This window comes from Bos taurus, chromosome 7 (genome assembly GCF_002263795.3).
Source record: "Bos taurus isolate L1 Dominette 01449 registration number 42190680 breed Hereford chromosome 7, ARS-UCD2.0, whole genome shotgun sequence".
NCBI classification, from domain to species: Eukaryota; Metazoa; Chordata; class Mammalia; order Artiodactyla; family Bovidae; genus Bos; species Bos taurus.
Window position 1 is genome coordinate 57,295,144 of NC_037334.1, and position 22,517 is coordinate 57,317,660.

The 22,517-nt window shown below is 41.4% G+C and overlaps 1 protein-coding gene across 1 annotated transcript; it reads right to left on the bottom strand.

Moving 5' to 3' along the window:
- Positions 1–1,494: 1,494 nt before the first annotated feature.
- Positions 1,495–22,287, bottom strand: PLAC8L1 (PLAC8 like 1). Its single transcript, NM_001193185.1, has 4 exons — positions 22,163–22,287; positions 14,997–15,133; positions 2,910–3,046; positions 1,495–1,635 (listed from the first exon to the last, which is right to left on the bottom strand). Exons 1-4 carry the CDS (start codon positions 22,285–22,287, stop codon positions 1,495–1,497), a joined length of 540 nt encoding a protein of 179 aa, NP_001180114.1.
- Between the last annotated feature and the right edge of the window lie 230 nt (positions 22,288–22,517).

Sequence of the window (22,517 nt, forward strand, 5' to 3'; positions counted from 1 at the left end):
CATAATTAGTAAATAAAGGAGGCAGTTCAGCTTCAGACCCCACGGTCCTCAGCACTGCTCTATGCTGCCATGCTAACAAAAACAAGAGTATTCTACTCACATGGTAGATGGTGAGTGAACTAGTTTCCTACAGCTGCTGTAACAAAGAAACACAAACCAGATGGCTTAGAACAATGTAAATGTATCCTCTCAAAGTTCTGGAGGCTGGAAGTCCAAAATCAAGATGCTGGCTGGGCAGTGCTCCCTCTGAAACCTCTAGGAGAAGATATTCCCTTGTCTCTCCCAGCTGATGCTAAAGCTGAAGCTCCAATACTTTGGCCACCTGATGTGAAGAGCTGACTGATCGGAAAAGACCCTGATGCTGGGAAAGATTGAGGACATGAGGAGAAGGGGGCAACAGAGGATGAGATGGTTGGATGGCACCACCAAATCGATGGACATGAGTTTGAGCAAACTCCAGGAGACAGTGAAGGACAGGGAAGCCTGGCGTGCTGCAGTCCATGGGGTGGCAAAGAGTTGGACACAACTTAGCGACTGAACAACTCCTACCTTCAGGTACCCCCAGGCACTCCTTGGTTTGTGGTAGCATCACTCCAGTCTCTGCCTCCATCTTCACACAGCTGTCTTCTCTATGTGTGTCTCCACCTTTGTGTCTCATCTCCTCTTGTAAGGACAATAGCTATACTGGCCTAGGGCCCACCCTAATGACTCATCTTAATTACATTTGCAAGACTATTTCTAAATAAGGGCACATTCACATATACCAGGAGTTAGGACTTAAACATATCTTTGGTAGGAAGGGGTTGGGGGAGGGGCACGATTCAACAGCTGCCCACCTAAGGCCTTGAGTCTGGGGCTAAAGATTTACACGTGCTGGGGAGTTGTTCAAAGTCAGCAACAAGCTGAGGCTCTCTCCTTTATGCAGTCAGGATTGAAGGAGTCAGGACAAAGGAAGGACAATGCTCCTATATTACAGTGGTGTTTAGGGCCCAGTCCAAGTCCTATGTGATTCACTTTGCTGTACACCTGAAACTAACACAGCATTGTAAATCAACCATACTCCAATAAAAATTTAAAAATAAGAAAATAAAACGTTAAAATTTAATTAACCATCTTCTGCCCCATCATCGATACTTTGGGAAAAGAGGCTTAGCATAAGAAAGCCATATAACAATTCTTCCAGCTTCCCAGACATCCCTTGTGAAAGGGGAAGATGGGGGGTGGAATTCAACCTTCCCAACTCCACGCAGGGTGTGGAGGGCACAAAGCTTACCTCTCTAACCTGCCTAGCATGGCCGAGCTGGGACAGCAACTTCAGACCAATAAGTGTTTTCATCAGGGGGTATGTGTGAAGAAAGGACAACAGTAAACACAGTAGTGGGAAACCATTTATTTTCATACTACTTCAGGGAAACCTTAAGAACAATCTCTCCACCAAGAGGGATTTAAGAGGAGGGTGTGGGGAAGTGAGGAAGGAGGAGTTTTCTTGCTCTGTCAAATAATAGTTTCTTTGGTCGAAGGGGCCGTATAGATTTCGTAGAGTTGGGAGGTTCTCACCTTGAGTTCCCGGGCCACCTGGCAGATGGAGCAAGGCCAGCAACAATATACTGCCAGCCAGTCCTCACACAGGGTACCCTAGGGGAGAAACCGTGTGTGTTCTGGTGCCGTCACACAGGCTCAGTTCCACTACCTGGGGACCTCCACAGTATTACCTCATGGTCCATCCCATCCAATGCTCCCAAGATCCACCACCACCCTGAAGTCATTGCCCATGGACACAATTCCACTGGGGTTACTCGGGTGCCAAGCACCTCGACTGCTAATCAATCCTTGCAATTCAGAGACCAGCCCTCAAGGCTTCATACTTGAAAAACACTGTCTCACTGACAGAAAATTCTCTGTCAACATCTCTTTTTTCTCTTAGAACTTAATATTTATAATTAATTATTTAATTTACTTATCTGGAGTAATAAGTGTACGTGATCCAAAATTCCCACAGTAAGAAGGGAGAGGAAGTAAAAAAGTAAATCCCCCTGGCCACCCAGTTACCTGTCAGGACACAACCATTGTGGGCAGTTCTTATATAGACTTCCAGATAAATTCTAAGTCTAGGCATACAGATATATATAGATATGTACACATTACATTTTACATATATATATATATATTCTTTTGCTAAATATACATCTTAGGGATCATTTCACAAGAATAGATAAAAAGATGCCTTTTTATCTGTACACATCTGAGTAGGTATGACTTGTCTCTCCTCAGTCTCTCCTTGTACCGCAGTCTCAACCACACTAGAAATTGTCTGGTTCTTTGAAGTGTCCTCAGGGAATCCCCTAAGTGAATTCTGAGTATGCCAGAGAGCCTACATTTTAAGTGAGGTTATCCCAAGTTTATCCTTCAAATCTGGTGCATGTCCACCTGTCATCATTGGAAAGATTGAGCGCAGGAGGAGGAGATGACAGAGGATGAGATGGCTGGATGGTATCACCAATGCAATGGACATGAACTTGGGCAAACTTTGGGAGATGGTGAGGATCAGGGAATCCTGGCGTGCTGCAGTCTTCAGGGCCGCAAAGAGTCAGACACAACTGGGTGACTAAACAACAACAACTGTCTTCTCTTGATGTAACAAGAGAGAAACAGAAGTGGCTCACTGGCCAACAGTCTAACTATAATAGGTCTCCCTTGGAAATACCCTTCAAAATGTGGCATTTTGGTTTAATATACATCCTAGTAACAAGTGAAATGAGAAATTTCTTCCCTTTCCTTTCCCAAAGCCTTCCACTATGTATGGTGTTTTTAATATCCTCACCCACACCTCACTTATAAAAATAATCACAGGTTTGAAAGGCATCCATCCAGGTTCTCATATACACATACATCCAAACACACTTACTTACCCGTATTTTATGTCTCTCTCTGGTGCCAATTCTCAGTGCAAAGGTGGACCCAGGTAACAATGGCCAACAAAAACACTCTCCATAATGCCTGGCGATGTCACACTCAAGACACATGGGACAAAAAAGACCACAGAAACCTGTCAATAATCACATAAAAGCAAGTCAAGGTTCTCAGAGGTGCTTGTAGCCACATCACACCTCAAAGAGCATTTACAACCCTATGCCATCAATTTAATACTGCTTTGTCTCCCTACAATCAGGGATTGAGGATGAATAACCAATTCTCAAAATTCAGTGTATTAAAATTGCCATAACTGAGCCACATCAAAATTTCTTCTTTTGTTAAACACTGGCAAAGCTGAACCTGCTACAATTCTTTTAACATTCACTACAGTAATTGTTTCTACTGTCAAGAGAAAAGCATTAAATTTTTATAGTTGAAACATGTGTTACTTCTATTATGTTCATCTATCTAATTTCAATATTTAAAATAGACACAGTATATAATACTTTTGAATAGCAGCCATCTTTTTTATATATGTGATTGAAAGCTCTTTTATGATACACTGATTCTGCCTGCTATTCTTATCAGGACTTTATTCTATTTCTCAGGCCTAAAGGTTTCTCTAATGTTTGCAGTTTCATGGAGCCACTGACACCTGCCAGTTTTAATCTGTAAACTAGTAGAAGCTTGGTTCCTCAAACATGTACTGGAAACAGTTGATCATTTATTCATTCATTCATCTTTAACTTACTGATACCATTCCCTACACATCCTGCATGAACCATTAACACAATGGTTCTGTTTTAAAAACATTTTGGGGTCATGGACCCTTTTGTGTATATGGTGATAGCTATGAACTTTTAAGGGGAAAGAAAAATACATGCACACAGAAATGCAAAATTGTGCATTCAGTTTCACAGGGTTCAAGGATCCATTGAAAGCTATCATTGGACTCCAGGTTATAAATCTCTGGTAAATGATTAAGATGTTAACATCATTCCAAAAGATGACAACCTTGATGAATACAAGTAATCTGAACTATGAAAGAAAAAAAAATTAACCATAACCTTTAAAAATGTATTCAATAAATATGTAATTGAGGCATAATTTATATACAAGAAAATCCACAGACCATAAACGTTGAGTTGGATGAGTTGTGACAATCACATTCACCGAAGTACCCAAACATGTAGAACACTGCCTTCACCCCACAGAGCTCCCTTGTGTCCCTTCCTGGATGATCCCAGTCCTCCCACCCCACTCCAGACGTGATCACTATTCTGATTTCTATTCCCATTAAGGGGTTTTACCTTTTTGCAAACTTCATATAAATGAATCATGTTTACTTTCATAACTGTCTTTTGTTCAACCACGTGTTTCTTGAGATTCATCTCTGTTGTTATAGGCATCTGTACTTTGTTCTTTTTATTGTTGAGTAGTAACGCCAATGTATAAATGTTCTATAAATCATTTATCCATTTTCCAACTGATAATTCCATTTTTTGCTATTATGGTTAAGTACTTTGAACATTCATACACAAGTATTTATGTGGATAGACATTTCCATTTCACTTGGGTGGATTCCTGCAGGTGGAATTGCTAGGTCATGAGGCAGATGTAAATTTAACCAGAAATTCACAAAGAGTTCTTCAAAGTATTTGTGCCACTTTACATTCCCACCAGCAACATATGAGAGTTTGTTGTTCCACAGCCTCACCAACATTTGCTATCATCAGTCTTTTTTTTTATCTTATTCATTCTGATGAGTGTTACATGGTACTGTTCATAGTGCAACAGACACAAAGGCTCACATAAGCATATTAGAAGAATCAATACAGTCAAAATGAGTATACTACCCAAAGCAATCTATAGATTCAATATAATCCCTATCAAGCTACCCCTATCAAGCTACCAATGGTATTTTTCACAGAACTAGAACAAGTAATTTCACAATTTGTATGGAAATACAAAAAACCTCGAATAGCCAAAGCAATCTTGAGAAAGAAGAATGGAACTGGAGGAATCAATCTGCCTGACTTCAGGCTATACTACAAAGCTACAGTCATCAAGACAGTATGGTACTGGCACAAAGACAGAAATACAGATCAATGGAACAAAATAGAAAGTCCAGAGATAAATCCATGCACCTATGGACACCTTCAGAGAAGGCAATGGCAACCCACTCCAGTACTCTTGCCTGGAAAATCCCATGGACGGAGGAGCCTTGGAGGGCTGCAGTCCATGGGGTCGCGAAGAGTCGGACATGACTGAGTAACTTCACTTTCACTTTCTTACATTGGAGAAGGAAATGGAAACCCACTCCAGTGTTCTTGCCTGGAGAATCCCAGGGACAGCAGAGCCTGGTGGGCTGCCGTCTATGGGGTCGCACAGAGTGGGACACAACTGAAGCAACTTAGCAGCAGCAGCTACATGGACACCTTATCTTTGACAAATGAGGCAAGAATACACAATGGAGAAAAGACAATCTCTTTAACAAGTGGTGCTGGGGACACTGGTCAACCACTTGTAAAAGAATGAAACTAGAACACTTTCTAACACCATACACAAAAATAAACTCAAAATGGATTAAAGATCTAAATTTAAGACCAGAAACTATAAAATTCCTACAGGAAAACATAGGCAAAACCCTCTCCGACATAAATCATAGCAGGATCCTCTATGACCCACCTCCCAGAGTAATGGGAATAAAAGCAAAAATAAACAAATGGGACCTAATTAAACTTAAAAGCTTTTGCACAACGAAGGAAACTAAACAAGGTGAAAAGAGAACCTTCCAAACGGGAGAAAATAATAGCAAATGAAGCAACTGACAAGAATTAATCTCAAAAATATACAAGCAACTCCTGAAGCTCAATTTCAGAAAAATAAACGACCCAATCAAAAAATGGGCCAAAGAACTAAACAGACATTTCTCCAAAGAAGACATACAGATGGCTAACAAACACATGAAAAGATGCTCAACATCACTCATTATCAGAGAAATGCAAATCAAATCCACAATGAGGTACCATCTTATGCAGGTCAGAATGGCTGCTATCCAAAAGTCTACAAATAATAAATGCTGGAGAGGGTGTGGAGAAAAGGGAACCCTCTTACACTGTTGGTGGGAATGCAAACTAGTACAGCCACTGTGGAGAACAGTGTGGAGATTCCTTAAAAAACTGAAAATAGAACTGCCATATGCCCAGCAATCCCACTGCTGGGCATACACACCGAGGAAACCAGAATTGAAAGAGACACGTGCACCCCAATGTTCATCGCAGCACTGTTTATAATAGCCAGGACATGGAAGCAACCTAGATGTCCCTCAGCAGACGAATGGTTAAAATTCGTGGTACATATACACAATGGAGTATTACTCAGCCATTAAAAACAGCACATTTGAATCAGTTCTTATGAGGTAGATGAAACTGGGAGCCTATTTTACAGAGTGAAATAAACCAGAAAGAAAAACACCAATACAGCATACTAATGCATATATATGGAATTTACAAAGATGGTAACGATAACCCTGTATGCAAGACAGCAAAAGAGACACAGATGTACAGAACAGTCTTTTGGACTCTGTGGGAGACGGCGAGGGTGGGATGATCTGAGAGAATAGCATTGAAACATGTATATTATCATATGTGAAACAGATTGCCAGTCCAGGTTCGATGCATGAGACAGGGTACTCAGGGCTGGTGCACTGGGATGACCCAGAAGGATGGGATGGGGAGGGAGGTGGGAGAGGAGTTCAGGATGGGGAACACATGTACACCCATGGCTGATTCATGTCAATGTGGCAAAAACCACTACAATATTATAAAGTAAGTAGCCTCTGATTAAAATAAATTAATTTAAAAAATACCCTGTCAAAGACCAGTCTCTGACTCTTCATCCCTCCCTCCCTCTTCAACAGTCAGGAGTACAGAGTCCCACTCCCAGTTTCAGTGACAAAGAAGCAGAAATCTAGGAATGCTGTTTTATTTTATAACCTCCAGGGAATGTGCCTGGATTCTGGACTTCTTCCATTTCATGTAAGGGGTGAGGGAGCACATGCGCACGAAGGGCATGAGGCTGGAGTGGGAGGAGGATGAGGAGCAGCCTACCTTCCAGGAACAGAAGGTCTGTTTCCTCTCTTTCATCAGGAATCTTGAGATAATTGCTAGATTATGTATTGCAGTCATCACTTGGCCCAAAGCAAACACTAAATTCAGCCTTGATTAAGTCTAGGATGTTTCAGCCCACATTTAAAAAAATCATTACTCTTAGCAAGATCAGCAGGCCCCACACAGCACTGACTACTGGTACAAACAGGTCAGAGGATAGCAAGTGGCCCAAGAACTTACCGTGAGTTCAGAGTGGTAATATGGTATGCAGCCCTGATTTAGGGAACTTTGAAATCATGGTACATAGAAGTCAACCAAAACTAATTTTATGCATCAATTACAAAATACAGTAGTGTGTATCTCTGCAAATAAAAAATTAATCAAAGTTGCATAATTATAAAGCTGGCAAGCTAAGTGAATAATAAATTGTGTTTACACAATAGCCTGCGCTGTACCACTTTACTTGACAAAGAAATGCCCACCATCCTTCGTAAGCCTTTTGTAAAGATGTTGTTTTGTGCACTGGAATTCTTGTACCTTATTTTTATGACTCATACGTATTTTTAAATAACACATGCTGTTAATTTTATTTTTAAGCCTTCCCATTGTATAGCCACGTTATCTTAGTGTTCATTATGAGGCAGTAATAGATACTGAGGAAACACACCCAAAATTCAATTACCTTTGGACAGAAGCCAGATATAATAAAAACAAAGCACTATAAAAGCCAAAGTTTTATTACATAACAGCTGGTAATTTACAGATTTTACCATGTGCCAAGCCCTGCTAAAAGTACTCTGCATGTATTAACTCACTTAATTCTCACAACAATCCTATAAAATTTACTCTTACTAGGCCCATTTTACAGATGAGCAATCTAAAGCCCAGAGGATTTAAGCTATTTGCCCAAGTTCATACATTTATTAGGAAGGTGCAGAGGCCACGTTTGAACTCAAATAAGTCTGACTCCAAAGTCTCAACTACCACACATAACACATATGCCATATGATCTCACGTTTTACGTATTTATCTAGTAAACAACTCTGGAGTTATGTGTTCCAAGACAGTGCCCTCACTACCACCACTTGGTATTTATTTCTGTGGGACAGGCTGAAATTATGCAGCTTCTTTAGGAAATGAAAGATCCTTGCTCAGGGCAGGATGATGGAATCCTTTGTCTGAAGGAGACTCTCAGAGGAAATTCTGCTACCTATACCATAGACCAAGGTTTAGGATCCAGAATATACACAGAAATCCTACAAATCAATATATAAAGGATTAAACAAAAGAAGAAAATGAACATAAGACATGAATAGGTAATTTACTCAACAAGAAACACAAACGGCCAATAACAAACATGAGAAGTTGTTCAACATCATTAGTAATCAGGGAATTGCATATTGACAATCGGAAACCATTTATTACCAATAAGAATGCCGAATTTTTCTTAATTTTTTAATATCAAATGTTGTGGGACACCGTAGAGAAATAGGTACTCCCCACACAGATGGGAGTGGAGTTGGCACATTTTTGAAAGCAACTTGGCTGAATCAAGTAAAGTTTTTAAATACTCTTGGATCCAGTAATTCCACATATAAGAGTAATGCTTACACATGCACACAAAGAGGCAGGTACAAGGATATCCACTGCTGCATTATTTGTGACTTAAAATTTAAAACAAGTGTACATTGATAGACAAAAGCATAAATAAATCATGATGGTATAAATCATACTAGGGAATGATTAAGAATGCAGTGAAAGATAAACTAAGTAACAACAGGGATAAATCTCTAAGATATATTTTGAGTTAAAAAAATCAAACTGCATAATAAAATTATAGCATAATTCATTTATGCTTTGTTTAAAGAGCTACAAAGCAGTAGTATATATTACTAATAGATGTATATGTAAATGAAAAAGAGTGACATGATTGTTTTCTGTAATGTTTCATTTTTTAATAAAATAAGCATATTCATGTGTTATTTGTATATGCATGTATATATATATATATACAGACACAGATATATATTCCAATACATACATATAAATATAGATATGTGTGTGTGTGTGTATATATATATATATATATTTTTTTTTTTTTAAAGAAACTGAGGGTCAAGAAAGATCCAAGCCATAAATTCAGCCTCTTCCTCTTACACTCAAAGGCCTGGTGGTTATGTCAGCTCCCACTGCCTAAGTATTCCTGGCCTGTTCTCTGACATGAACTCCACCCTCAAGCATGGAATGTAGCTCACTATTCATCCCTCTAACTCACAGAGGGGTCAAGATAAAAAGGAGCCACACAGAACCATGTGGAGCCCCAGGGAGCAGAAGCAGGAAAGGTGGGTGGAAACTGCAGTGAGGCACATTTCAGATCAGTTATTACAAAAAGCAGAATCATCTAACAGAAAAAGATGCTTAAAAAAGGAATAGAGCTTGCTCATACATTGAGGCGGGTGGGAGTGTAAATTGGTACAGCTTCTAAATGGAGAGCTGTTCGGCAACATCGGTGGAGACGTAAAATGGGACGTGCTCTCTGACCAGCAGGTTTGCTGCTGCTGCTGCTAGGTCACTTCAGTCGTGTCCGACTCTGTGTGACCCCATAGACAGCAGCCCACCAGGCTCCCCCGTCCCTGGGATTCTCCAGGCAAGAACACTGGAGTGGGTTGCCATTTCCTTCTCCAATGCATGAAAGTGAAAAGTCAAAGTGAAGTCGTTCAGTCGTGTCTGACTTAGCGACCCTGTGGACTGCAGCCTACCAGGCTCCTCCATCCATGGGATTTTCCAGGCAAGAGTACTGGAGTGGGGTGCCATTGCCTTCTCCAGACCAGCAGGTTTACTCCTCAGCAATTACCCGACAGATCAACGGACACACGTATGGCGCCTATATGAGTATACTCACAGAGCACTGGTTTGAATAGCAAAACATCTGGAAACCACAAAAAGGTCTGCTAGTAAGAACTGCAGATAAATGAATTATGGTACATTCATACAATGGAATCTATGCAGCCATTTAAAATATTAGCTCCAGAAGAGCTGATATGGCCTGATCACCTATATTGTTAAATTAAAACAAAATAAAAACACAGAATTGTGTTTATAATTCCATTATTTGCATCAATTATATATACCACATATACAGAAAAAATCTGGAAGGACAGATACTGAAATATTAACACTTTATCTCTGGTGGCTGGAATTATAGGGTACTGCTTTCTTCTTTTATAGCCTTTTATATTTTTCTTTATTCCCATGATGATATGATACTTTTCTAATAAAAAAAAATTAATCTATCTTCATTAAAATGGTTTATATCTTTACAGACTACATTGGGGCTCAGGTAAGAGTGATGGGCTCTGGGAAGAACTGGGCGGCATAGGAGAACAGGGATGGACTTCCTGCTCTTCATATACTAAAGGGACAGGTACTTTTGAATTTTGTACCATGTGCCTGCTAATCTATTCAAAACCATTTTTTTAAGCACTGAGCAGGCTCCAAGGGAGAGGAGCCCTCCTCCCCAGAAATGTTCAGAAAGCCAAGGCTGTCAGGTCCTTGCCAGGCCTCCTGTAGGGGAAACTTAGACAAGCTGGTGAGGGCCCAGATCAGGTGACCTCAATATCCCTTCTGATTGTGTTTGTATGATTGTTTCAGTGAAGTGCAGGAAAGAAGGAAGCAAGTGAGAATACAGGTTAAAATTCATTCATTGATGTGTCTGTCATTCAGGAAATATTCATAAGCGCCTCCTGTTTGTCAGATCTCTGCTGGGCAAGACCAGTTAGCATGACCAGTTGTGACTGCTTACAGATGGTACACAGTGTACCCAAAATACCGTTCAGGGATGTGACTCCTAGTCTGGAGCCTTTTCATGCCTCTTCCTCTTCCAGAAAACCAAAGAGAAATTCCTGGCCTGCTTCCCCCTCCCCACCTTGGGCATCTGATGATTCCTCCTCCACACAAAGCTCTTTGCTGCCTGACACTTGTGGTGCCTCCACAGGGAAGGTGGTTTTAGTGGCTGGCTGTTTACCATCTTTCAGGAATCAGCTTAAGTCAGTTCCCCAGAGATGCCATCCTTTACTTACCCCCTATAATTTCCTTTCAAAACACCGTTTATTTCCTCCATGGCATTTAGCACCACTACAATTATTTGTCTATTTGCTTATTGCCTATCTCCTCTCAGAAACCATCTCTGTCTTATTCACTATTATGTCTATAACACCTATCACATGACTATACATAGGTAAATACTGGCTGAACTATAAACCCAGGTTGATTACACCTTCCACATCAACCTCCTCTGAGACAACATCACAAACATTCCCAGCTGGAATGGCCAGCCTTTCACCCATGAAGCCATTTCACAGCCACTTATTTCATCTTGGCTTCATCTTCTCATCTGAGCTTTCAGAAGCCACATCTTCAAAGGACATAGAAGCACCTATTTCTAATCCCTGTGCAGTGTGAATTCAGATGAAAGAGCTGAGGTGGGAAGAGGGAGGCAGTTTAAAAAATAGAGTCGCAATTAAATGAAGAATCAAAATGTCAAAAATAAATGGAAATCATCACTGCTCATAATGTACCCTTTGCTTAATGGATGACAAATTGTAGCAGTCATTCTCAACATTTAATGCAAAAAACGGTTCCCAGGATGGGAACCTGATGTGAAACAAAGTCATGGAAAGAAGATCTCTCTTTCGAAGGTTGTCACAACTACTGTCCCAGTGATTTGCTTGAAATAAAACTTTGTGGTTGAAGTAGACCTTTTAAACAAAGGAAAAAATCCACCACTCGTGGCACTAGTGCTCCAGCTGCATCCTGGGAACTGCGGTGCAGACAACCAGTGTATAAAGTCATACTGCCTTCAAATTTTCTGGTGAGGCAATGAGCTTAGAGACACTATGAGCAGTCATGAAGCAGAGGCCCATCCAGGGAAGATAAGTTAGGACACAGAACATTCGCGATCACCTGGTACTATAATATCCATGGCCTCTCCTGTGCAGGTCACATCCAACTGTAAAGAATACTGTATTCTTCACATGTCCTTCCTTCCTCGCTGGCCCCTCGAATGGGCTCTCAAATGGACAAGCAGGGACCCAGAAGACCCAGTGTGCTGGGTCTTGAGAACACTGTTGGGGGTGGGGTGCAGAGCTAAGCAGTGAAACAATGTTTAAGGCGGAGGGGGTGGTGAATGGTCCCTTCTTTGATCAACTTTTTTTAAGTACTCTTGGAATTAGGCAGCAGCTAGTCTAAGTCTCCTGATTCTACTCTTTGCTCTCAACACACTAGAAGATAAAAATTTATAATAACAATATTAATACCTGAGCTCTACTAAGGTCATTACTGTGTATTATTGCCGTGGGGAGGGGGGTGTTCATGGTAACACACCCCAGTAGTGAATTTAGGAAAATACCCCTTCACTATTGCCAGCCATAGTGGGAGAACTGTCACTCAAACTGCCCTGGGCCGGTCAAGCAGCAGGCATGATTAGGCTAGGCAAATTGGGCTCCATTGCTGACAGAGTAATTCTCAGACAGGAAAGCATAAGGATTAAAATGTTTGGAGTTGACCAGTTTGTCAACTATCTCTTGATTATGCATCTTGTCCCTCGTAAGCACAGGTTTTCGTTTATTTCCTGATTTTGTGAACTGCCCCATAGCCTCCTAATGAAATTCAATGTTTGCTTCAGTATTAATTTCCTAGGGCTGCCATAACAAAATACAACAGACTGGACGTCTCAAAACAATAGAAAGTATTCTCTCACTGGAGAATTCTGGAGGCTAGAAGTCTGAAGTCAATGCGTTGGCAGAGTTGGTCCTCTGGAAGCTCTGGGGAAAGTCTTTTCCATGCTTGTCTCCAAACTTTGGTGGTTGCTGGCGCTCGCTGACCGTGTCTGGCTTATAGATGCATTATTTAATCTGTGCCTGTCTTCACATGGCAATCTTTGTGTGTGTCCAAATTGGATTAGAGCCCACCCTAATCTAGCATAACCTCTTTTTAACGTGACAACAATGCAAGACTGTTTCTAAATAAGGCCACATGCAGAGCCTATAGGTGAACAGGAATTTTGAGGGGACAGTGTTTAACCCTATATAGTAGGCAACCAAAAAAGACTCTGATCCAGTTATGTTCCAGACCAGTGTTCTTGAGTAGGTACTATGCATTATCTGCTTTAATCCTGACAATCTTTAAGGTGGGCACCTTTATTTACCCTCATTTTAGGGGTGGAAAAATGAAGACTGAGAATTTGTTCAAGGTCAAATTGCCAGTAAGAGGCAAAGTTAAGATTCAAGGCGAGGACTATACTCAACACAAATGTGTTCTCCTAACCACTACATTATATTTCAAGCTTTGCTCTACTTGGAAATGCCTTGATATCCCAACTCCCAATCACCAGCTACAAGCTATGAAAGGAAAATCGTCCAGTTCCCAAATTGGGGTAAGGTCTCCATATCTCCCTATGGTTATTCTGCCTTCTCTGTACTACAATACTGGGTAACAACTGAAGTCAGAGAGTGTGGACAAGAACCAGGAAGAATCCTGACAGAATCAGAGAACAGCTGCCATAATTGTCTGGTCAGGAGTTCACATGGGTAGCAGTGGCAGGAAGAAATCTGCTGGGCTCTGGGTCAGATGGTCAAAGGGACAGCAACAGAAGGTATGGTTTAGAGCTGGGAGCTCTCTTGTCTGTGAGGCCCAGGCAAACAGTGAAGGCTCGGGCTTGGATGATCAGAACACCAAAAACGGTTTAGAGCTTTTGACTCAGCAAGACCCAGATGAATAAGCCTTGGATTGGATAATGGCTCAGAGCTCTCTGGTTGATATATCCTGTGAGGCTTTAGGACAAATTCAGATCTTGTTTGGGCCTCTACAGGGTGAGAAGCCATGAAAATATTAAAGTCTATTGAACTTAAGAGACTAGCCCTCATCCATCACAAAGGAAACCACCCCCACCCCACACCCCAAAAAAGAAGATTCTGTGACCAAGTTACTCCTTAGGGCGAGAGCATCAGGTCCTGGAAAAGGATACTGACAGGTGGTATCCAGTCAGAATGTCCCAAGGTAAAAATAGAATCCAAGTGCTCTGAACTTTAACCCAGGGGAAAATCATGCAGTAGAGGACAGTGTTGCTGGTGCTTCTTCACAGCTAAACCAGCATCTGAAGATTTCAGCCAACAAAGGGAGCTTCTTTTTATGATTGGTCTTACTGTTATGGGAGTAATACACTTTCCTCACAGAAATACTAGAAATAAGTGAAAAGAAAAATTATTCATTAGCATACCATCTGGAGACAACTGCTGTAAGCATTTGTATTTGTATCCTTCCAGATATTTCTCTAAATATCCTCCCCCCAAATAATGTCTAATGTGTATGGTTTTACAATCTGATTCTTTAACTTAAAAATGTATCCCAACATTTTTCCATCTCAGTAAGTATCATTCTACAATATGACTTTTCATGGCTGTATAATAATTCATGGTATGGAAGCCCCCATGGAATACTTGGTTTGTTCTAGATTGTTGCTACAATAACCAGTGCTGCCAATTTTAATGATGTTGCTAAAACCTTGCACATGATTTGTTTCCTTAGACTAAATGCCTAAAAATGTAATTACTAGGTCAAAGGCTACATTACACTTGAGGTTGTTTTTACAGGTATTACTAGCCATTCACCAAGAAACCTATAATAATTTATGCTCCATCAGCTGCAGACAAAGGAGCCCATTTTGTGCATCTTTGTTTACAATGGATTTTGTCATTTAAAAAATCGTTTAAGTTACCACTTACTCTTTCAAAACATCCACATCACTGAAAGCAAAATTCTTCCTGCCAAGGAGTATATTTGAGTCACTAGAATATTAGTCCAATTAGTCTGAAACCATTTAATTTCTGTCCTTGGACCTAACGTAGTTTTTCTACCTACTGGTGTCTCAGGAAAGAAAATAGTAAAGAACTTAAAGGAAGAGAAAAAACATACAGATTCTCCTATCTCTGCAGACACTGAAGAGGCCAGTGCTCCAGTCCCCACCAGTCTGGACAATGGCTGTGATTGCTGTCCTGCTGCTGGCTCCCCGGACAGGCTGCTTCACCACAGCCTGGGCTGGTGCACAGCTCCTGGAGAGTCAAGGATGGTGATTAACTTGGAAACAAAGATGATTCAGAAAGATACTCATCAAGCCAGGACAGAGTGATAAACAGACAAGGACCCAATGATGCCCAGTGGCTCTTGTTCCATAGCCCAAGCTGACCTTACCACTTCCCTCCCTCCTCCTCCATCATACCACCTCTTCCAATCTTTTGCCCCATTTTAATTAATGGCATTACTATTCCAAGTCCCATTACTCAAACTCAATATTCAGTCTACTACCTCAATGCTTCTCTGTGTTTCATAATAGTTAGATTCACAGATTTGGAACCAAGGGGCCTCTGTTCAAACCTCAGTGTGCCCCTTCCTGGAAGCTTGACCTTGGTTAAGCTGCTTAACCTCTCTGCTTTCTGTTTGTTCAAATTTAAGAAGAGCAAAAACTACCAACTACCATATACAGTTATTACATCAACTGAAGGACACATAATTCATTTACTGTGCCCAGAGCATGTGTAACAAGGTGACCATGAGGAAGACTATACTGCAAGGATTTTGAACCTTTATTGAAAAGACAAAGAATTAGACTAAGTGTACATCTAAATCTGGACGAGGCTACTGAAGTTGAACAGATGGTATCATTTAAGTGAATAATCTGGACCTTAGAATATATCTCGATACCATACTACTGTATGTAGGATTGTCCTAGTGCAGCCACAAAGTACAACTTTGGTTTGCTTTTGCCTGAAGGGCGCAGCTATTCTGCTCAATCATTCTGAAATAAAAAACCAGGCCCAGGGGACAGGCTTCAACAGTGAGGTGAGGAAAATATTTCCATCTCTTTCTTGGACTGAAAGTTAGTTTTGCCTGAACTCTTACCATAGAGATATATCTGGAATGAGTGCTAGAGTGAAGGATAAGCTGTTGTCTGGCCTTGGAAGGGGCAGGTCAAGAGTAGGGTAGAGGGGCTGAAAATGCATCTGAGCCTATACATAACAGGAGTTATTGTTTTGCTCTGCGCTTTTAGCAAGCTTCATTATGAGTTTGCACTTGGTCTCTGATGTGTTATGAAGAAATAAAGAGCCTGCCTCATACTTGAGAGAAAATAAAGAGACAGCAGAATTTCTTCCTGTAATAACTGTTGTTACAGGGCATGCATGCTCAGTCGCTAAATCATGGCTGACTCTTTGTGACCCCACAGACTATAGCCTGCCAGGCTCCTCTGTTTGTGAGGTTTCCCAGGCAAGAATACTGGAGTGGGCTGTCATTTCCTATTCTGGAACACAAAGACTAGAGGCCAGGAGAGAATGCTCCTGAACATCCTTAAGGCAACACTCTGGGGGCACTAGGGAAACAGCTGGGGAGTCCTTTGAGAACCTCTGATTTGGAACATTAAAGCCAATGGGATTTCATGTTATCCTAATATAGGGAACATTGTTCTTGTTATGAAGATCCACATCTCTTTTTTCATTTCACCAATATTGCCCAAGTCCACACCTCAAACCTGACAGCACATTAGCTTGTTAAAAAAAAAAAAATTCCCAAGCCCTGTTATACCCAAGCCCCAAGACCACTATACAGGACTCCAGAGATGAGGCATAGAAATCGGTATGCAAAGTTTCCAGGCAATTCCCATGTAGTCATCCTGATAACAGCTTAAAACCTGAAACAGGTGGACTTGGGAGACTTATGGTCACTGCAATGGCTTCTGAGTCTCCTACCAGGTAGATGGTGATGTCAGGGTAACAGAGATGGCAAGGAAAACAGGCTATGAGGTAGGGTGGAAGGGACAAGGGTGCGTAGAACACAGCCAGGCTATAGTACCAGTGAGACACATCAGCTGGGAAAGCCACACCAGAGTTTGGAAGAGCAAAGAAAGTTAGGAGTGACCTACCTAGCAGTGTGAAGCAGAGCTAAGAGACATCCCCACCCTTTCGTCCATTTGACATTATAGACAAGGCACAGGGCCTAGCAAGCTTTACAAGAGCCTACAGAAGTGTTTGAGACCTGGAAAAAATATATTGGCTACAAAATATAAAAACTGCAAAGTATAAATTAGTTAATGCTCAATTAAACATAAAAATCTAGTATCGTATCTATCTCATTAAGGTCAAATTTGGAATTTAGATGTAGTATTTCATTACATTTGAAAACAGTTGATGATTTTCTAATTTTGTAAAAAAAAAAAAAAAAATCCAAAAATGACTGACTGCTAGGCAGTAGCAGCCAATCATAAATTACTGAGAGCCCAATAATTTCAAAAGCAGAATTATAAAAATTCTTTCACTTACTATGCAGCAAAATAATAATAATGGGTATAACATTTGGTATGGGTGCATTTTAATATATTTGTTATGATGTGGGTTAGGGCCTATTGTTATAGACTGAATTATATCCTCCCAAATTCATATGTTGAACACCTAGCTAGCCTCCAATGTGCCCACATTTTGAGACAGGGCTTTGAGGAGACAATTAAGGTTAAATGAGAAATAGAGGTGGGATCCTGGTCCATTGGAGAAGGCAATGGCACACCACTCCAGTACTCTTGCCTGGAAAATCCCATGGACAGAGGAGGCTGGTGGGCTGCAGTCCATGAGGTCACTAATAGTTGGGTATGACTGGGTGACTTCACTTTCACTTTTCATTTTCATGCATTGGAGAAGGAAATGGCAACTCACTCCAGTGTTCTTGCCTGGAGAATCCCAGGGACAGAGGAGCCTGGTGGGCTGCCATCTATGGGGTCGCACAGAGTCGGACATGACTGAAGCGACTTAGCAGCAGTAGCAGCAGCAGCCTGGTCCATTAGGACTACTGGCTTATAAGAAAGGAAAGGCCATGTAAAAACACAATGAGAAAGCTGCAAATCAGGAAGTCTTCAGAGGACACAACCATGCTGGCAAGCTGATTTTAGACTTCCAGCCTCAAGCACTGTGAAAAGTATCTGTTCTTTGAGCTACCCAGTCTGTGGTATTTTGTTATGAAAGTCTGAGCAGGCTAAGGCCCTATGAAGATTTCAGACTGGTCCTAGAAAAACTACCTCTATATATATCTTATCTCCTCTCCTTCCATGTGGACTCTGAGGCCAGGGGGCACCTGTGCTTTCTCCCTGTATCCCCAGGCTCTAGCATACTCCTTGAAACCTAGTGGGTACACAACATTTGTTGAATTGGATAAAACTGCATTCACGTATCTCTTCTGTTATATATTGTTATTATTGTTCAGTTGCTCAGTTGCGTCCAACTCTTTGCAACCCCAAGGACTACAGCACGCCAGGTTTCCCTGTCCTTCACTATTTCCCAGAGTTTGCTTAAATTTCATGTCCATTCAGTCAGTGATGCTATTTAACCATCTCATCCTGTCATCCCCTTCTCCTCTTGCCTTCAGTCTTTCTCAGCATCAGGGTCTTTTTCAATGAGTTGGCTTTTCACATCAGGTGGCCAAAGTATTGGAGCTTCAGCTTCAGCATCAGTCCTTCCAATGAATATTCAGGGTTGATTTCCTTTAGGCCTGACTGGTTTGATCTCCTTGCAATCCAAAGGACTCTCAAAGGTCTTCTCCAACATCACAGTTCAAAAACATCAATTCTTCGGCCTTCAACCTGCTTTATGGTCCAACTCTTGCATCTGTACGTGACTACTGGAAAAAACACAGCTTTGACTAGATGGGCCTTTGTTGGCAAACTAATGACTGCTTTTTAATATGCTGTCTAGGTTTGTCCTAACTTTCCTTCCAAAGGAGTAAGCGTCTTTTAACATCATGGCTGCAGTCACTGTCCACAGTGAAGAAAAGAAAATCTATCACTGCTTCTACTTTTTCCCCTTCTATTTGCCCTAAAGTGATGGGACTGGATGCCATGATCTTAGTTTTTTGAATGTTGAGTTATAAACCAGCCTTTTCACTCTCCTCTTTCACCTTCAACAAGTTATATCTCTTATGAGTCTCCTCCTCAAATATAGCTATAAATTTTGTAACCATAACTGTGTTTCATTCTCTAGTAAAGGCACAACTCTCAGGTATGAACTGATTACATAAAAACATCAAGTTTTTATTGAGAGTAGCCTAAAAGCTTCTTACATGCCTCCACACAACCCAGTGCATTTACCTCTTAACGTAATCCCTCCAAGTTGGGACTTCCACTATTACACTAAGAATTTACAATGATTTTAGTAAAGGAATTTCTTAGAGCTGAGCCCTAGATTAGATTTTCCCCAGAAATGTACTTATAGCTTGGAGCCCTAGAAGGGAATTTTCTGCTTCTACCTCAGCATTATATGTGTAACACCTCATTACGGCAAGGAAGCCTCTCCTCTATTCCAAATCAAATAACTGAGATAGCTTTTCCTTGGTGGGGGGAAAAAAAAGTTGGTTTTTGTTTGTATGTGTTTGCTTAATTTTGAACTCAGGAACTGTATTATTTTCTTCCCTTGGATAATTCTGAATCTTTGGCCATTTTTATGTTTGAATTGACATGCATTAACTAAAACATTTCAAGATAATAGCTCATGTGTCAAAATTAAAATAAACATAGCTACTCTTAACTGAGCATCTGCTATGTGCCAGTTACTTCGTAGTTCCTTTAAAAATTGAATAGCTATTCAGGGGCTGCTACAGGTATTAAACTAAAGTAGTTATTGTAGCTTCCTGCACAGATTTTGGACACTACTGAAGTGAAAAAGTTGACTTAAGACTCAACATTCAGAAAACTAAGATCATGGTACCTAGTCCCATCACTTCAAGGCAAATAGATGGGGAAAACAGTGGAAACAGTGGCTGACTTTATTTTTCTGGGGTCCAAAATCACTGCAGTCAGTGATTGCAGCCATGAAATTAAAAGATGCTTGCTCCTTGGAAAAAAAGTTATGATCAACCTAGACAGCATATTAAAAAGCAGACATTACTTTGCCAACAAAGGTCCGTCTAGTCAAGGCTATGGTTTTTCCAGTAGTCGTGTATGGATGTGAGAGTTGGACTATAAAGAAAGCTTAGTGCCGAAGAATTGATGTTTTTGAACTGTGGTGTTGGAGAAGACTCTTGAGAGTCCCTTGGACTGCAAGGAGATCCAACCAGTCCATCCTAAAGGAAATCAGTCCTGAATATTCATTGGAAAGACTGATGCTGAAGCTGAAACTCCAATACTTTGGCCACCTGATGCAAAGAGTTGACTCATTTGAAAAGACCCTGATGCTGGGAAAGACTGATGACAGGAGGAGAAGGGGACGACAGAGGATGACGTGGTTGGATGGCATCACCGACTCAATGGACATGAGTTTGAGTAAACTGGGAATTGGTGATGAACAGGGAGGCCTAGCATGCTGCAGTCCCTGGGGTCACAAAGAGTCAGACATAACTGAGCGACTGAACTGAACTGAACTGCACAGATTTTGGGCTTCCCCAGTGGCTCAGTGGGGGCTTCCTAGGTGGCACTAGCGGTAAAGAACCCACCTGCCAATGGAAGAGACACAGGAGACAAGGGTTAGATCCCTGGGTAGGGAAGATCCCCTGGAGGAGGACATGGCAACCCATTCCAGTATTCTTGCCTGAGGAGCCTGATGGGCTATGGTCCATAGGGTCTCAAAGAGCTGGACGCGACTGAGCACACACACACACAATGGCTCAGCAGGTAAAGAACCCGCCAGCCAATGCAAAAGACACAGGAGACATGGGTTCAGATCCTGGGTAAGGAAGATCCTCTGGAGGAGGGCATGGCAATCCCCTCTGCTATTCTTGCCTGGAGAATCCCATGGACTGAGGAGCCTGGAGGGCCACAGTCCAAAGGTTTGCAAAGAACTGGACATGACTAAGCACACATGCATGCACAGCTTTTAACTCTGTATATTACTCTATATTCTATAGGTAGAATCTTATACTACCATTAAGAGGAATGAGTTTGGAAGCAGTGGGTAAAGCTGATGGTCATAGAGTTTCTCAACCTGAGCAGCTAACCGTTTGCTATCAAATCCAGCAACTTCTTCAACTAGTGCAAAGGGGACAGAGCTTAGATTTAGACACACTGAAGTCCAATGTGGCTCAGCTGCATCCTAGTTGTTTGACCTTGGAAAACACGAACTGCCCCAGCCCTTAGCTCTGGTCTCCTCTTGCATAAAACTGGATTTAAAATATCCTACTTACATAGTTGCACTAAGGATTAAACACCAGGTACTTGGCATATGGTAGATAGCAGCTACTGTTATTATTTAAATTAAGGATCTTGCATGTATGTACTGTTTTCTGAGAAACTAGTAACAGAGGAAGCAGACCTGGGGCAGTTTCTCAGTGGTCACATATGCTACCCAAATACCTCAAAATTCAATCAGGGGGACTAATCATTCCAGTTTGCCTTGGCCTAAAGGTTTTGCCTTGGCCTAAAGGTTTTCCCAGGATGGACAGTCCCAGGCAGACCAAGAAGGTTGGTCACCGAAAGGGAAGCAGAGAGGGGCTTCAACTGGTGGAAGGCAGGAAGCTGACTCCAGTCATTCTCGTTATCAGCTCCTAATAAGTGAGTGCTGAGAGCTGGATGACATACACAGCCTTTCCCCATTTCACCCTCACTCTAACCTTCACCTCTTCGGGCAGCTAAACACACTCCCCATTGCATGTCCCCACACATCTGATGCTTTGACTGGGGGCGGGGGGTGGGTGGTGTTCATGTCACCATCTGCCTTACTGAGACTTGCAGCACTAAGAATTTACTCTGCCTTCACTGAGGCCTCCTTGATTATTTCAAACTCTTAACTAAAGTCAAGACTCTTGAGTTTTTATTTCAAAAGGGTGGAGATTACTGGCAGCCACCAGAAATAAAGTTTCACTTGATCAGTGTTCATCATTTTAAGTTAAGAACAGACGGACACCCTTTCATCCAAGTCAGCTCTTCTCTTTTCACCAGCCAAGCAAGGCCAGGAAGAACTAGTCAGTTGCCCCCGTTTCAAGTACACATGGGAAATGATAGCAGCTACTTTCTTCCTGAGCCCAGTTTTCTTTTTCCTGGCTCCTTATAAGAACAGATTGATTTGATATTCCAACCAAAGAGCGAAAGTTGGGGGTAAAATCACCCTACTTCGTACCTCAGGTTGGAGATAAAATGTTGTTCATCTTCAGATGACATGAGTGAAAGCAACAGAGGTGCATGTGTGTTGAGAAAGGAAACATCCTCAGGAAATTTAGAGAAGCAATTTCCAAACCAATCCATAGTTAACAGGTATTTTCTTGTCACTTGGGATATCCTTTTTCCCTTCAACAATAAGCTGACTGATTCTAAACTTAGGTTCAATTCAAAATGAAACACCTAAAGAATGTTGCCTTGATATTCTGGAACCTGAGGTCATAGCAGTGTAACTGACAGACATCTTATTTCTTTAAAGACAGGTACACACCTAACCGTGGGCAAGGCCATCTTACTAACATGAAAGGAGATACTGC